Here is a 16225-nt window from a genome sequence, read left to right on the forward strand (position 1 = left end):
CGTCCCTACTCTCAACTGAGTGGTATGATTCATCACTCAGGAGGACAAGCCTCCATGGTCTACCACCCCAGCAGCTAGGAACTGGTAAGTGGTAAGGACTCCCATACTCCACTAGAAAAAGGAAGGAAAAATGCATTGGAGAGTCTGAAGGATCACAACACCAGAAACAGTGCAACGGGTAAACTCGACACCCTATTTGAAAACCAAAACTACCACGTCAACAGAGTCAACCAAAATCTGGCAGCATCTGTAATTGTACACCAGGTCTGTGTTAGGAAGAGTCTCAATGGGGCTGAGCATCAAAGATGGGCAGCAATTTCTGTGTGCTTTACTCGTGTTAGTCCATGAGCGTATGGTCCAGGACAAACATATTTATGACGCACAAAACCACCAGAGAGAGCAACTAGCAATCCTTTGGTACCCCCCATCTCTACGATGAACATAACACAATCCTGCAACATAATTGTTTAGGCATAGGTGACAGTAGAATGGTGTCAGATATAAATATATATATATATAGGCAGTATTATTAATTAATTTATTTTGTGCTTGTAATTCATTGATGTCGAGGCTATCAAACATTGTGTTTGCAATCCATTAATGTCAAGGCTATGGAAATTTCTAGAAGGCCTATATAGAAGGCATATAAATAGCTGAGACTAGATGAGCAGAAACAGAGTAAAAGTAAAGTCCAGTGAAAGAGAAAAGTTAGAGAACGTAAAGGTAACCATCGTGGGAGTGAATGGCCTAATGGTTGATATGTTAGAGTGAGATTAACAGTTTGAATGAGATACGAAGAATAACTTGTCTATAAACAGAACCCGCCTGTGTGGACTGTGACAAAAGGCAGACGATTATTGGAAGTATGAAGAGCAAACGATTACTGAAACAAAAAGGAGATGATTATTGGAAGTTCAGGATACAACTGCGATAACTTACACAACAGCGTAAGTGAATTATACATGGATATTGCTGCTATAAAAATAGAGAAAAATAGTTTAGCTTGTCAACTGAATTTTAAAGCAATTGGATTAGCCCAAGGGGACTTTTGACAAAAAGTGGAAAGCTGATTAGTGTTTCAGATGTAACTATAATTTCTATAGTGTAAAGAATTTTGTACACATGTTTAACTTGTTGCAAATATATATATATCTATATATATTACTTTACAAAACAAGTGGAGTGCATGCTGTTCATTTATTGTTAAATTTATCGCCAGCAAGTCCCAGACACCTACTGTAGAAGAATCCTTAGCCCAACACACCCATATATTTACATTACTATGTATAATACTAAAAAGTAGTTTCTGACAAATGGAGACACAACTAACACCTGGTGGCATCTGAAATTATACACAAGGTTTGCAGTAGGAAGGGCTACAACATAATTGACACTGAATGGACAGTGCAGATTTTCAACAACAACAAAAAAAATACCTGGTCAGGCACCACTTGCACAGAGTGGGATCCACAATAACCTAGCAAAAAGGCACCTGAAAAAGAAACCTTTCACAATTCCAAAATGCTAAAACTTAAATAAATAATAACAAAAAACTAGTCTGTAGTATAAAGGAAAGTCGACAAATCTGTGAACAAAGACCAGCACTTCTGTATGGTACTACTGCCACTGGAGAAGTGATTTACGAGTATAAATGTGAAGCAAGTGCTGGTTACAATAACAGCTGTGTCAAGCTCCTATTGGTGGAGAGCTACTGCATGATCATTTGCATGTGGATATACAGAAACGGGAGGTGGAAGGTTTTGAAAATTTGTGCCAACAGAGGGCAGTACTAATTGAGAAAAGCTATTTTGTGAGAAGAAGTAAGGTATTGTATCAAAATAACTATACTTCAAAGCAAAACATAATTACAAATGAACAACATCAAACAAAACTTAGATTTTAAATAGAAATTTTACCTTGCATTTCAGTTGCCTATTTATTTTCTTAACTTTGGCCTCACAAAAAGCTCCCTTATATTTAGCACTTACTTCAGTAGCAATAGTCAAGTATGGTGGATTTTCAACTCCCTGGAAATAGTTATATCATTAAAAGATGATTTCATGTGTCAAACATATTTTTTTCATAAATTGTTCTTTAATTACATCTTTTACTAACAAGTCAAAAGCAGTACATTATTTTTTATCCAATTGAAATAGTTGTATCATTAAAAGATTATTTCATGTGTCAAATGTATATTTTTCATAAATTGTTCTTCAATTACAGCTATTACTAACAAGTCAAAACCGATACATTATTTTAAAAATGGATATAGTTGTATCATTAAAAGATGAATTCTCGTGTCAAATATTTTTTTCATAAATTTTTCTTCAATTACAGCTATTACTAAAAAGTCAAAAGCAGTACATTATTTTTATATCCAATGTCTAATTTTTAGGGCTCACCTATGCATTTCCAAATTTTTGTCAGTTTTGAATTGATAAAGATTTCTCAATAAATGCAACATACTTATTCAGATAATTTTCCTTACACAGGATAACAGATCAAAAAGTGTCCTTTATATTCTATAACTGTAATAGAGAAAACTTTACCTGTCCTTTTGTTACTTGCTAAATACAAGCCAGGGAATAATTTTTCCATTATTACATCCCATTTGAGTTCCAAATCATTCAGTTTGTGATTTAGTTTTATCCTTGCACAGCTTCAACTTTTATCATTTTTCTTATTTATACATTGTACAATTCTCTTAATAAAGTTCATAAAGATAAGTAACGCCAGTTTGGTGATATTTCTGGATAACAAACATTTTTAAGAAGTTACACCTATATTTTGGCCCTTTTTATTTCAGAACATGGTCTAATTTCTATCTTGGAAGACATATTTTAGATAAATAGATTACATGAGTAAGCTTAGTGAGGAAAGTAATGTACATAAGCATTTTCATATTAAGAATTAAAAAAATACTAAGTACAGTATCAAAATATGTTTTGCACCAAATAATTTGTCTTTTCAACAATTTTTCTCAAGACTCAAGGAATCTGATAAAGTATTGGATTGCATGTACTTGAGACAGCATGTTAGCCACGCAATGGGGCAGTGCTATGTAAATATTTTTTACTACTGCTCAATTGTTATGTGCATTTTTTGAAAAAAAATTATCCCCTGCAAGTATTAAAAAATATCAAAAAATCAACAGTATTTTAAAATTTTGTTTATAATCACTAAAAAACTGTGACATGTCTCAAAAACATTTTCCCATAAAATAATCACACCCGCATTTAGTTCCATTAAGCTCAGTATCATTTATACCCACACAAAAATATACTGGTTTAATTATAGGTTTCAGTCCATGCCCATGTTATAAGTGGGTAACTTTTAGCTCACTAAAAACATGCAAGTCCAAACTGTACCAAAGGATTTTTAAATACATTTTCATCAAAGCTTACAGTAAAAGTAGAAATTTTGAATGTAGTTATAAACAATTTTAAGCTTTATAAAACCAATGCCTAAATAATATGAACATTTTTTAAAAGAACTAAAAAAGGTAGAAATACTAACTGCATAGGAAAGGTTTTAAATTTGATTAAATACAAATCTATGCAAAATTGGCATATTCCTTAAAAGAATGGCAAAGATTATATTTGTAAAGACAAAAATTTATTATTGTTGTATAGCAGCAGTGCAATAAATACAAAGTTTGAAAACAAAACCAAAGAAAACATCTGTACAAACTAACAATCTGTATGTACCTGCCAATTTTTACCTACAAGACATGCTCTTGAATATCTCAGCTGATGTCCTAGGGACTGACTTCATAACCACTTTGTGGTTGTTATAGTTTTTCATGCTAAATTTTTAACACAGTAAGCATATCTTCACGAAATTTTGCAGAATATAAGTAAACATTACAGAGCTTTTGTATGCAAAACATAAATTTTTTTATTAAGTTTAAAAAAGTTTTTAAGTAATGTTTTTCTCATGCATTTTTTTTAATGTTGACTATCCAACATACAAATTAATTTTAAGATTGAAAATACTTTTATGCATCAGAATATTTTTAAATATCACATGCAAAATTTTTATAACCTTCAGATAATTATCAAACATTTTTTGAAAAACAATTTTCTTTTTTTTTGTTATTTTCACTACAGTATCTCTGTATAGGTTTGGTCGATTTAACAGACCTCGAAGTTACCATAAAAAATTTGGAAATATATAAAAATTATGCTTTTTTTTTGTTCTAGAATGACTACAAATTATAATATGAATGTTATAAATGTTTAGTCTAAATAGCTTAAATCTCATAACATTATACATGACTAACATTACAGAATTTTGCAATGATGTGGCATATGTGCACTCATGTTACCATATCCAGAATATAAAACTGGCCTTTACAAAGTGACCTGTCTTGGCTGTGTTTTAGTGGACTACTACTTTGTAAAATACAGTCACATTTCGGTTATAATACATTATACATGTAAATATATTATTACTATTTTCAAGTAAGTTCTTAAAACATAGAACAGTAAATAAAGTATAGAAAATAATTATCTCTTCTAGTTATACACTCTGTACTCATATGCTGTTTGCCACAAGTTGCTAAGCCTTATCAAATTTCGCATATGAATGGCGTAAAACATTTTTTTTAGGTGTTATGTATATGCATTCCGAAATAACAAAAAGGTACAAAGGTACAACTTTTCACCCAACACCTTAGAAAACCCAGGTATTTTGAAAAACAATTTTAAGAGAACTTCCTGAAGGCTGACCCCAAATTTGGCACTTATTTACATTAGAGCACATAAATTAGTAGGCCTACTAATTACCAATTGTAACTTGGTCAAAGAAATAAAACTTGCATTATAGCAACTTTGTAATAATAAGCCATAAGACCACAGGTTCATTAGTTCTCATAGTTTGTGACAGATAATACATAATTCAATGAAAAAATATTCATGGCAATCCTACAAAAACAAAGACAGTACAATGTTTACTATTTGACAAGAAAACTTTGTAATGATACTACATAACCTCTTTAAAGAGATGATTAAAATGACTGATAAAGTAAAAAATCAAAGTATTATATGATATACTGAAATCACAATAACATAAAAAAATCTGTAATTACAGGTGTTTTGAATCTAATTACACTGAGTGAACATTTTTAAAATACATAATTAACAACCTCATAAGTATAAAAAATAAAAGCTCTTAAGTGAGTTGTTCATACAAAAGTTTAGAAAGAACACATTTAAATGATTAATGTTTACACTTTACAGTACAGGTTGGATTAAACTGTAGAAACATGCGCATGCTGAGAAATCAATAAATCCAACAACTCAAAGCCTAGTGTACCAGACAGTGTTTAAGTGGCATATGATTATAACCATTTATTTTCACCTTTTCAGCACTTCCTATCTAGCAAGAGCTTGTTTGTGTAAATAGGTTAACACTTTTATGCACTATTAGACTAAGACTATTATTAGTCCACAACTGTAATTTTTGACACAGTTAAATCAGTAAATTATTCAGCAATAAACATGTGTTTGAACTAAGAAAGAATAATAAACACTATATTGACAAATCTTTGTTTTTTATTAAAGCAATCTTATCCTAAGTAACACTAGTTATGTTTGTAGCTTGTAATAAGTAAGCAATATATCAAGTTAAACTTGAACAATAGGCATCACTGTGGTTAGTTATGTAATCAACAGCTGAAACCTCATATTTCTGAGTTGTATGCAAAAAAGAACACATTATTAACACTCGCAGGTAATTGATTGTGATGATTAATCCCCCAGCCCTTGCATGGTTCGACATTAACAGTTGTCCAAGCACCCAATACAAGTGAAAATTTGCTTTACACAAAATTCATATACATTAATGTACTTGTCTGAACTGAGGAGGGCAAAATCACTGATCTAAACTTTTATCTTATTAATAATGTGTTGAGTAAATGAATCCTTGAGCCAAAATTTACAAAAAAATAAGCTCTGATTTCTGTTATTTTCTTGTATTGGTACCATGATATATGCAATTCCCCTAGTGGCTAAATTTTTTAAGTGGCAGTGCCATGTTTTGACCAGTTTAGCATTTTCATTGGTTGGGAATGTATTATACACCAACATTTTAACCAATCATCAATAGTCCACTGAGAACTCACAGCTTAAATATTTTAAAAGAAATAAATCTAATAATTTATAAAACAAACATAATTCAGAAAATGTTGGAACCAAGGAATATGACAGGAAGTGGAAGTAAGGATTTATTAAAAAAAAAGAAGCATTAAACTTGAAAAGTTTACACGTGAGATCAACTAACTACAGTAGTCTTTATTGTTATTTACTAACTAAGCTTCAAAAATACATATTTGTAATGTTAAGCATTCAATTCTCAGTCCAAGCACATTTTATATGTAAAAGTCCATTAAATTACTTATTTGCAGTTGAAAATATAGTTTTGTATTAATTTATCAGTAAACAAAATACCAAATCCAAGTAATTTTTTTCACATATAATCTCTGGGCAAATGAAAATGAGTTTTAGGCAAGTGAAAATTACCTTCCATTTGCCCAAATAGACAAGTGATATGTTAATATTTATCCCTGTCTAATTATGATGGTAATGAGCAGTGTTATAACTACAATACTTTATTGTAGGAAGTTTTTGTAGCACTCAAAAATAATTGGATCATTTCTGTAAATATAAAGATCCAATATAGCATACTGTGGATAAGCTCTTTTGGATTTTTTATTATAATAAAATGTATTACCATGAGAACCACAGGTGCTTGAAGTTTAGTACCTAGTAGATGAATTCTGATTCTACAGTCTATTGGGCTTAAACAAATCTGTTTCCAGTGGCATATAACCAAAAATTAGTTGATTTAAGAGCATGATATTTAAACACACCCCACTTACTTTATATTCAAGCATTGTGACCTTTTTTTTCTTTTAATAACATTAACCTATCAGTTTTCAAATAATTTATTAGGCATTAAAAAAAACCTTATTTTATTATAGCTTCTGATACAAGAATTTACAGAAACATGTTAAGGTGAAGTTTTAAAGAACTTGTCTAGGATTTAATTTCAAATTCCTCTGTGTTATTTTATTTCCCTTTATTTTATATTCAGGGATGTTCTCTTGTTAACAAAGACTGTTTAATGTTTGAAGAGTAATAACCCACTAAATACCACTTGTGGAAAATCCAATATTTTGATTTGTATTATGCCCATTATTTAAGAGTAGTTGTTTTTTGAAAGAAAGAAAAGAAAAAAAAAGAAAAATGTTATGCCTAGCAGCTCATTTGTAGCAGACCATAATACTGAAACACAGGAGGATATGTTTAGCAGCTGCACTGCTTCCATAAAATGTACTGAATATCTAGTATACAAGACATAAGAGAAATATCATGGTAGAATAAGTATGAAAGATAAAATATATGCTAATACTAATAATATCAATGTTGAAAAAGAAGCACTGGTTTAACTCTACAATTACCCTCCCACTTCTCAGGGCATATGTTTAATCAACAATGTTGTTAAAAAAAATGACTAATAACAAAAACTTATGAAACTTTTTGTTAGAGTTAAATTATAGTTGAAGGTCCATATTTAGTTTCTAATTCAGCTTTTAATGTTAGTCTGTTCTGTTTTGCTGTTTATTTATTATTATGCTTCTAAGGTATGTTTAATTAATTAACAATTCTAAAGAGATTTAACTATGCTTTTGGCTCAACTCTTCTGTGCATGTCATAACATTTTCAGTTATTTTCAAAATGAAAATAAACAACTTTATTATGAATGTATGTCAATAAAATCAGCATCAGAATGTACTTTATAATTCAAGTTTTTATCCTCTTTAAGTTTTAATTTCTATATTTCAAAAAATATATTTAAATATTTCTCAATCCTCACAATAATGAGAGGACTCTCAATTTTCCCCTTTTAGTGTGTATGACTTTAATAACTCAACATGTACATTGTATGTTATGTATATGCAATCTATAAATAATTCCAATTTAGTGAGATATCATTAAAGTTTCCCAACCCATGACAGAAGCCCCATTTAGCCTTAACTTTCAAGGCAGTTTCAAAATCATGTCATTTTACTAGACATACATGCTTATAACCAAAAGAAAACACTTATTTTCAATTTCAAGTTTGCAACAGTTTTTGGCAGTACCAGACATTACACTAGACATCTTGACTGTGTAACATATTAATAAGCAAAGTTATTGTTAATATCATTAATTTTTTAACCTAGTTATATCTTAGTGAGAAAGTTAAATTATAGTTGTTTGTGGACATTCTACTTTAGTGAATTATGTATTACATGTTTTAAAATCCATATTTTAAAGTTTAAAGTTTTTTTTTTACATAAAAGAAGTTAACGAAAACTACAACCATGCTTACATCACTAGGCAAAAAGTGCAAAACTTCACATGTGAGTAGGTGGGTGTACAGGAATCTGCTAATGTCTTCCCACTGTCACATTAATTTGAGGCATTAATGAGCTGTACGAGCCAGGCAATAAAACTATGAAATTAAATCTAAACTGTATGTGAAAAGGTAAACAGCTGAAACTGTGAATAACATCAACTCAAGATGTGGAAACAATTTATATACTGAAAAAAGAAGAAATGGGTATTTAAATTTATTCCACAATTTTTAAAATTCCATTTCACTGTACATTGATGATTCAACCACAGTCAGTGTTAGGTACAGAAAGTGACAAGTAAAATATAAACTTTGACCTTAAAAATACTTGAAATTCATTTAGGAGGTTCTAGAGGTTATGCAAATAGAATATGAAAATTGTAAGATGAAAATAAGTATTCTTATTTTTAGCATGAAACCACCTTATAATCACACTAGTCATAGCTAGATTCCATAAATTCAGATAAATTTTTAGTAAAAGTAAGTTAGGTGTAAAACATCTTAATTTTTTATATACAACAGACTTATAATGTTTAATAAAACCTTGCCAAATTTTATTAAATAATTATACTGAATATTGCTATGTGTAGCTTCATAGACACAGGGATTGGTGGGAAACAATGCTGGAATGAAAGTGTTAATCTGCTTCAAATGGTGATTGTTTAATAAAGATCTATTTTACTTAAGTCAGTTGCAGTTCTTTTAACTGGCAAAATTAGGGTGTTCTTACAAGACAAGCTTATCGTATGTATCTACATGTGTATCACATAAAGCATCAAATGTGTGTTACTACAGCCCTATACATTGTTGACACTACTGCTATGATGATAACCCTAAATAACTACTAAATTCAGGATGTTAAAATGTTTTCTTACCTGTAATATTTCTCCTTTTTTACATACTATACAAGTTCCAGTAATCCATATCCCCCTGACAATCTAAACAGCAATTTTAATGGTTCAAACAAGTGTAATTATCATGGCTATAATTGGTATGATGTCACAATTTTGACATCTTTTTGATCAGTGACATTGTACCAATCACATCTACAATTCATTTAAAGTGTTGTGTAATATCTTCAAAATCAATAGAAAACAAAAGCAATTTGCCTGATGTTCAAAAAAAATAAATACTGTATATAAGAAATAATTAAGAATAGTATAAAATATTTAATACTACTGTTAACAGTACATGTAGAAATGTTTCATTTCACTTCATATACTGAACTGAAGATTAAATTATTCCCCAAAAAAATTTGTCAGGGTGGTGATATTAGGGAGTCCCAGATAATTACAGTTCCTGGCCATGAAAGTATGTGAATGTGAAATCACAGTTGCAAATATATACATCTCCCATAAACAAAATACCAATTACTGTATACCAACAAGTGAAAAATGTACTGTAAACCAGCTTTAAAAAAATCATGATGATTGCTAAAACTTCCCTCCACGATTTGGCAGCAACCAACGAGTGAATGTTAACACCAAAAACAGGGTGTTGGTTCAAATTGGCTGGACCAATAATACATCAAACGATATCTCTCTTCATGCTCTACTTTGGCCTGGGCTGTTTCATTGGATCAAGAAGTATTTACTATTTGAAAACACACATGCAAAACTTTAAAACCATTTATAATTCTTTTTAGCCACTGAATTTGTAGAAACAAAGCCATACAATAATCTTTGTGGTGCATATTACCTAATGCCTAAACCAATACATAGATATATGTCTGCCCAAATCGAACTGACAGCATGTTAAAAAATGATGAATGGGGTTTGTAAAGACCATATGTAGGCCTGGCAACAACTTGTTTATGTCATATCATCAGGCATAAAAAAAAGACTACATCACCTTGACAACGGTTTGTTATATGTCACATCATTTGGTGTGGCTAGAGCAAAAGAACGTGTGCTAAAATAGTCATGATAAAAATGGTATAAACAATGTATCAATTACATCATGACATGATGCAAAATGGGTAGAATTCACTACTGGTACCTATCTGTCAATCACAGTATTTCAAGCTTACACCAACATGATTAAAAATTCTCTCCTATACTTTCACACATACATAGGTAAGCTCATATTACATTTTTAATATTTGGTTATTGGCAATTTTCATTTCATTTATCCATATAATATGTACTCAAGTGTACAAGTTTGAAAGTTATGAATTTTATTAGAACTACATTTTATCTTGCCTCTATGAGGGTTTCACACGGTCTCAGGTTACCAGTTAAAACGATGATTTGATATTAATCACTGTCATTTTGTCAACATTGTTTCAATGGGAAGGTCATGTGGAGCAAAAGGTCAATTTACAGGTATGATTTGTAATTCTTTTTCATTAATTATTAACTACATAATTGAATTTGCAGTGTATATCTACTACTTTTTGACTGTGTAATCCAATGGTGTGTGAATGTTTTTATTTTCATTATTTAAAAATCTCCAAAAAACCCTAGTAAACAGTACTAAAGTGCATTCAATTTGTTCAAAATCAAATGTGGCAGCCTTCTTCGTTAACAATAATATTAATATTAACCCTACAAATCTAAAATTTACTACTTAGTTTATACATTAATGTTAGATACCAATCGTGAGGCTACGTAGAATACAACTTGCAGTGGGCAGTACCAATAATTATCAATGTCGTAAGCCTAAATCTTTATACCCGGTAATACGCCGTCTTTTCACAATTTTAGGTTTAGGTTATGCAGTTTTCGGATAAGTATGGCAGTTACTTAGTACATAGGCTCACAGTCACACTTTAGATTACTGTCTAACTTACCATTGTTTACAATGATTTGTCTGAAAGATACAAATATTATGAAGACCAGGTATAATTATGAACACTGTATACGCTGAGAATATCAAAACTTATTTATGTTCCATAATCTTTTATCAAATTAGGATATCCATCCATACGACTACTCTGCCAATACCGCTAACAACAAATTGTCACTAAAATCTGCACTTGTGATTGGTTAAACATCACGTGACAACAAAGTTTCCCATAATCCTTATCGTAATATTTAAAGCTTATTGCGTAGTTCAGATCCTTTGGAAGGTAGGTTGTTGTTTATTTTAAAATGCTCTCGAGAGAATAAGGATGATGTTTACATAAAATTATGTGCAAGGAAATGAATTACAGTATTCACAATCTTCTTGTGTGTGGCCAAAGTAAAAATTTATATTTTATGTGTTCTATTAAAAGTAACAATTATTACTATACTGTTAAAGCAAAAAACGGTGGCATTAATAGTAGAGCCGTCGTTGCATAGTCTTGTTAATGAAGATTACATTATTAAAAGACGCAGTGCCAGTGAGTTATCACTTCTTTATAATGTCAAAATGTGAATCTTATTGAAAATTAAATTTTGTTTCGCAATCAAGAAAGATTGCAGCTTAATCGTCTATCATGAAACATCCGATCAAACTTCTATATTACTTGCCTAAAAAGTAGAGAAAAAGGTGGTATTAATTTTTCATGACATGACAAGTAATATTGTATATACAGACACAATTTTTATACACTTATAGAAACGTTATTTTGTACGAGACATTTAAAAATAAATAAATGAAACATTATATGTTGTAATAATGTTTGTTCTGTTCTGTTGTTAAGCGCAAAGTTACAAAATTGGCTATCTATGCTATGCCGACCTCGGGTATCTAAACCCGGTTTTTAACGTTATAAGCTTTCAAACTTGCTGCTGAGCCAGTAAGGGCACTTTGTAATACAACTTACCCGAAACCTCAGAAAAACAAAACACATTGAAATATCTTGGATTATATTATGTATTTAAATTTAAATTTCGCAATCCTTTCAAAATGTTTTTTAAAACGATGCACAGCTAGAGTGGCACTCAGAAGAGAGCATACATCTGCCACGCAGCTTTGATTGTATTCGACTCTCAAAAATACAAAAATGTGTCCTTATATCAATAGACGCGGATCATTTTTGGTAGGACAATGACGAATGATATTCTACATAGGTCCATCAAGTTTCATCAAATTCCAATCACTTTTGACCGAGTCATAGGGCAAAAATAGTGTGAAAAATCGGTCCCCATGTTAAAAGATATGGATTTTCGTAACCTTGGTGTGACCTTGACGTCAATCCTCCAAAAGTTGGGTCGTAGTACAAATGTATATCAACTTTTCTCCAAATTCATTCAGCTGTTTTCGAGAAATCTTACTGACGAACATACATAGGAGTGAAAATATAACTTCCGTCCACCTTCAGCGGAGGTAAAAATATAATCACTGTATTGTATGTGAATAACAATTTACCAGCTAATATTTCTTTCTTTCTTATAGTTTATTGAAATGTGTTTTTGGTTGTTGTTGTTTCTGTTTTGTTTTTTGTTGTTGTTACCTTGGTTGTTTTGCCCTTAAGTACAAACTGTACAATGGGTTATCTGCGCTGTACCCACTGCAGGGGTTAAACCCCGTTTTTAGCGTTATAAGGCCTCGAGCTTACCGTTGAGCCCCTGTAGGTTTTATTGTTAGCAATAGATACCACTTAAAACAAAAATTAAAATTCTTACCATTGAAATAAATGTATAATTTATATTAAAAGATGTAATTGTAATCAGATATGTTCAAATCAGTCAGAATAATATTTTCTAAATAAAAGTAAAATGTAGGTCGCTCTTCAGAAATTTGCTTCATGATTTTGAAAAAGTACACATTATTCCATTAAATTGAAGGCTCCTAATAATTCATTCTGCTTTAAAATGAAGAAAAATATCTTAAACAATGTACTAATCAAAATATGTGATTAGATAAATGAAAATGACTAAATTGTAATACTACAACAAAATCACAAGTAGCAATACATCGAAATTTCTAACCAAAGAAGCATGTGAAGCTGTTTAGTAGATTAAACGAATACAGTAATCTATAAACATTAAACGTTTTTTTTTCTTGAAAATTATAAGTTAGCGTAAAACAAGAGCGGGCTGGACTCTAATATACTACTGGGGAAAAGGTTAGAGGAAGCCCACAAATTTCTCATAAAAAGAACAAAAATACATACTTAAGGAGTATATGTAATTAAATTTTAAAACACCAGTCATACATAGTTCACCCTCTCAGTAATTTTGAAAACTCAGAAAAATCCTTCACAAGATAGGACATAAAATCTTCCAAAGAAATAATGCCAAGTAAACCCTTTTCGATGCAAATCAACATGAAGGTCTACAGTTTGTCATTGCTGAGTGAGTACCTTGGTTGTATCTTTACAATCTTCAGCTTATTGAATGATATTTCGCAGTTCACTTGGAAAAATTATAGTGTCAGCAGGTACTCGTAGGCCAAGAATAAGTGCGAAAATGCTGAAGCTATGCAAAATTTTGTTGCAACGCATTAAGCAGCTTTTTCGGCATTTGGTGCATAAACCCTTAGACTAAGAGGAAACTTTATCATCTATTCCACGGTCATTATCGATTTCTGTCTCAGACTCAACTACTTGAAACTCCTCTTGCAATGTCTTTGAAAGAGTTTCTGACAAAACAGGTTAGTTCTGATTTCGGGTCTGTTAAATTCAGACTCATTGACCGAGCGGTTTGGTCTAGATCTTTGTCAGGAATGTCATCTTTGAAGAACTTGAACCACTAGGGATCCAAGCATGCAATGTCTTTGATCAGTTCTTGGTTGTCAGAGAAGCTTTCATTAATGATCATAGTTATTGGCTTAATAAATCTTCAAAACACTTCAATCTGAAACACCCAGAGTGGATCGTCTGGTCTTGAGTTTTGAGCATTTCTGCAGGCATCCATTTCTTTCTTTCTTGAAATTCCACCTTGTCTTAATTCTAATTCCAATATAACATCCAGTTCAGTGTCATTAAACACTTCATTGAATTCACCGGCACAATGGATGGCCTAATTGTACATCTCGTCAAATTCAGTATTTTGAAGTTCTTCTTTTGTTGACTCCATCATGATCCAGGCAGTTCATACTTCTAGTCTGCAAATATTTCAATGTATGTCTCAAAATGCTGTTTACATGAAGGAGCAGGAAAGCTGGTACATGTATATCAAAACGACACCACTTTTTCAGTAATGGTAGCTTTGGCTTCGAACTTTGGAAACCTCGTTATATGTTTCAGAACTACACCAAGAATGTTAAATGAATCTGTCTGGGGATCATCATAGATGCCCAAAATCCATTCAAGAGCCACTTACTTTGACCATCATTGTGTTTCTCATATTTTTTGCAACTTTTAAATTTTCATTATCCAACACTTAGTTCTGAAGATATATCACAACTACCACAATGTATTTTCAAGAACATGACACTTTCAAAGATCAGCCGTTTTTGTTTTATTTAACAAAGATTCAATGTCTTTCCCAGCTTGAGCATTGAACAGTGCGGTGACAACTCTACTGTGTGACTTGGAAGCTTCACGAGTACCATTTATTTGGTAAATATGAAAGTACTTTGTGAAACCATCAGTGAAAGCTGAACCACAGTTTGCAACTGCCAAGCAAACAATGTAACAAATTCCCATTACCTTGCAATATTGAACCTTTATGGTGACCAATAATGATGAACGTACATTTTTTTATCAGAAACCAGTCATTGATATTGACGTTTGGAGTCACACATGCAGAGAAACACACATAACAATGTCATACAAACTGAGAAGCACGCCCATATGTATTGATATTTCGACTAATTTATATATATATAAGTATAATTGTATGTAATAGTGCTATCTTCACTACCATAGGTAAACAAATTAAGAGAACATGGAGGTAGGACATAACTATCTTAATATAAGTAATTTGTGAATAAGAAGCTATGGGTTTCAATGTGCTGTTATATATCAAAATTGAAAAAGACTAATACAAATAAGTTATACACACATTCATTCATGTTGTTTTCAATCTTAATGTGACGGCAATTGACAAAAAATTATTAATCATTTTTCTGTTGTGCTGAAACAGCATTTTTCTACTTTTATGTAGTTTTTCAAGGTGGCCCACCATGATTTTTCTGGTGTCCAGATGAACCAGTCTATGCCTGGCATAAAACATGAATTGTCGCTCTACGTTGTTGGCTATGTTAATATTATTGTGTTTGTGTACTTCTCAGTTTGGATGAATGAAACACTCAAGTAAGTCACCCAATTTTCCCTTTTGCAGTGCACGTGGTACGTGAATTCACTAATTGGATGTTATCCATGTTCTCCTATGAGAAAGAGGGAAAGATAACTCATAATGTTGTGAGAGAAACAGTTGTTTTTCTTGGCAACAGATAACAGCTAAGGGCTATATTATTCAGTCTAAATATATATCATTTATTTTGAATATGTGCAAGTTTTGCATAACATGTAGGCGAAAAAGCTATTAAGTTCATATTGTTACAACAGTGGTAATACTGGGAGCATGTGCGCTGGAGTTTCTTGAAGGATCATGAATTTGCCCGCGAGGTCGAGTGTGATCTAGTTGCCCTTATTTTTAGTATACACAGTGTGGTCACAAATAAATAGACACCACCTTTTCAGAAAAAATGAAATTTTTCAGTCATATTCACATGAATTGATATATTTATAATTTAATTAATATCTAGTACATCTTCCTTTCGCTTCGTGGAGTTCGCTGATCCTTTGGGGCGTCGTGAGAATCATCTCGTCAATTTTAGATTGTGGTATTTTCGACCACTCTTGCTTCAAAACTTGGAGTAGATCGCTCTTCGAAGTTGTTTTTTTTGTTGTTTCTCGACTTGCCAGTCGAGTATGGCCCACAGGTTTTCGATGGGGTTCATGTCAGGAGATTGGCTCGTCCAGGGCAACTTCTGGATACCACTTTCT

General features: G+C 31.5%; 1 protein-coding gene across 2 annotated transcripts in view; it reads right to left on the reverse strand.

The window, feature by feature from the left end:
• LOC106460058 (AT-rich interactive domain-containing protein 4B-like) overlaps positions 1-11377 on the reverse strand; it is a 49230-nt gene extending 37853 nt beyond the window's left edge. For both annotated transcript variants that reach the window (XM_022386671.1, XM_013919744.2), the window contains exons 1-2: positions 11192-11377; positions 1917-2027 (exon numbers count right to left, since the gene is read on the reverse strand). In XM_022386671.1, coding sequence (XP_022242379.1) covers positions 1917-2027; positions 11192-11194 — 114 coding nt within the window. In that variant the 5' untranslated portion in view covers positions 11195-11377. The remainder of the gene's footprint in view (positions 1-1916; positions 2028-11191) is intronic.
• Between the last annotated feature and the right edge of the window lie 4848 nt (positions 11378-16225).

Source organism: Limulus polyphemus, unplaced genomic scaffold (assembly GCF_000517525.1).
Source record: "Limulus polyphemus unplaced genomic scaffold, Limulus_polyphemus-2.1.2 Scaffold699, whole genome shotgun sequence".
Lineage (NCBI taxonomy): Eukaryota > Metazoa > Arthropoda > Merostomata > Xiphosura > Limulidae > Limulus > Limulus polyphemus.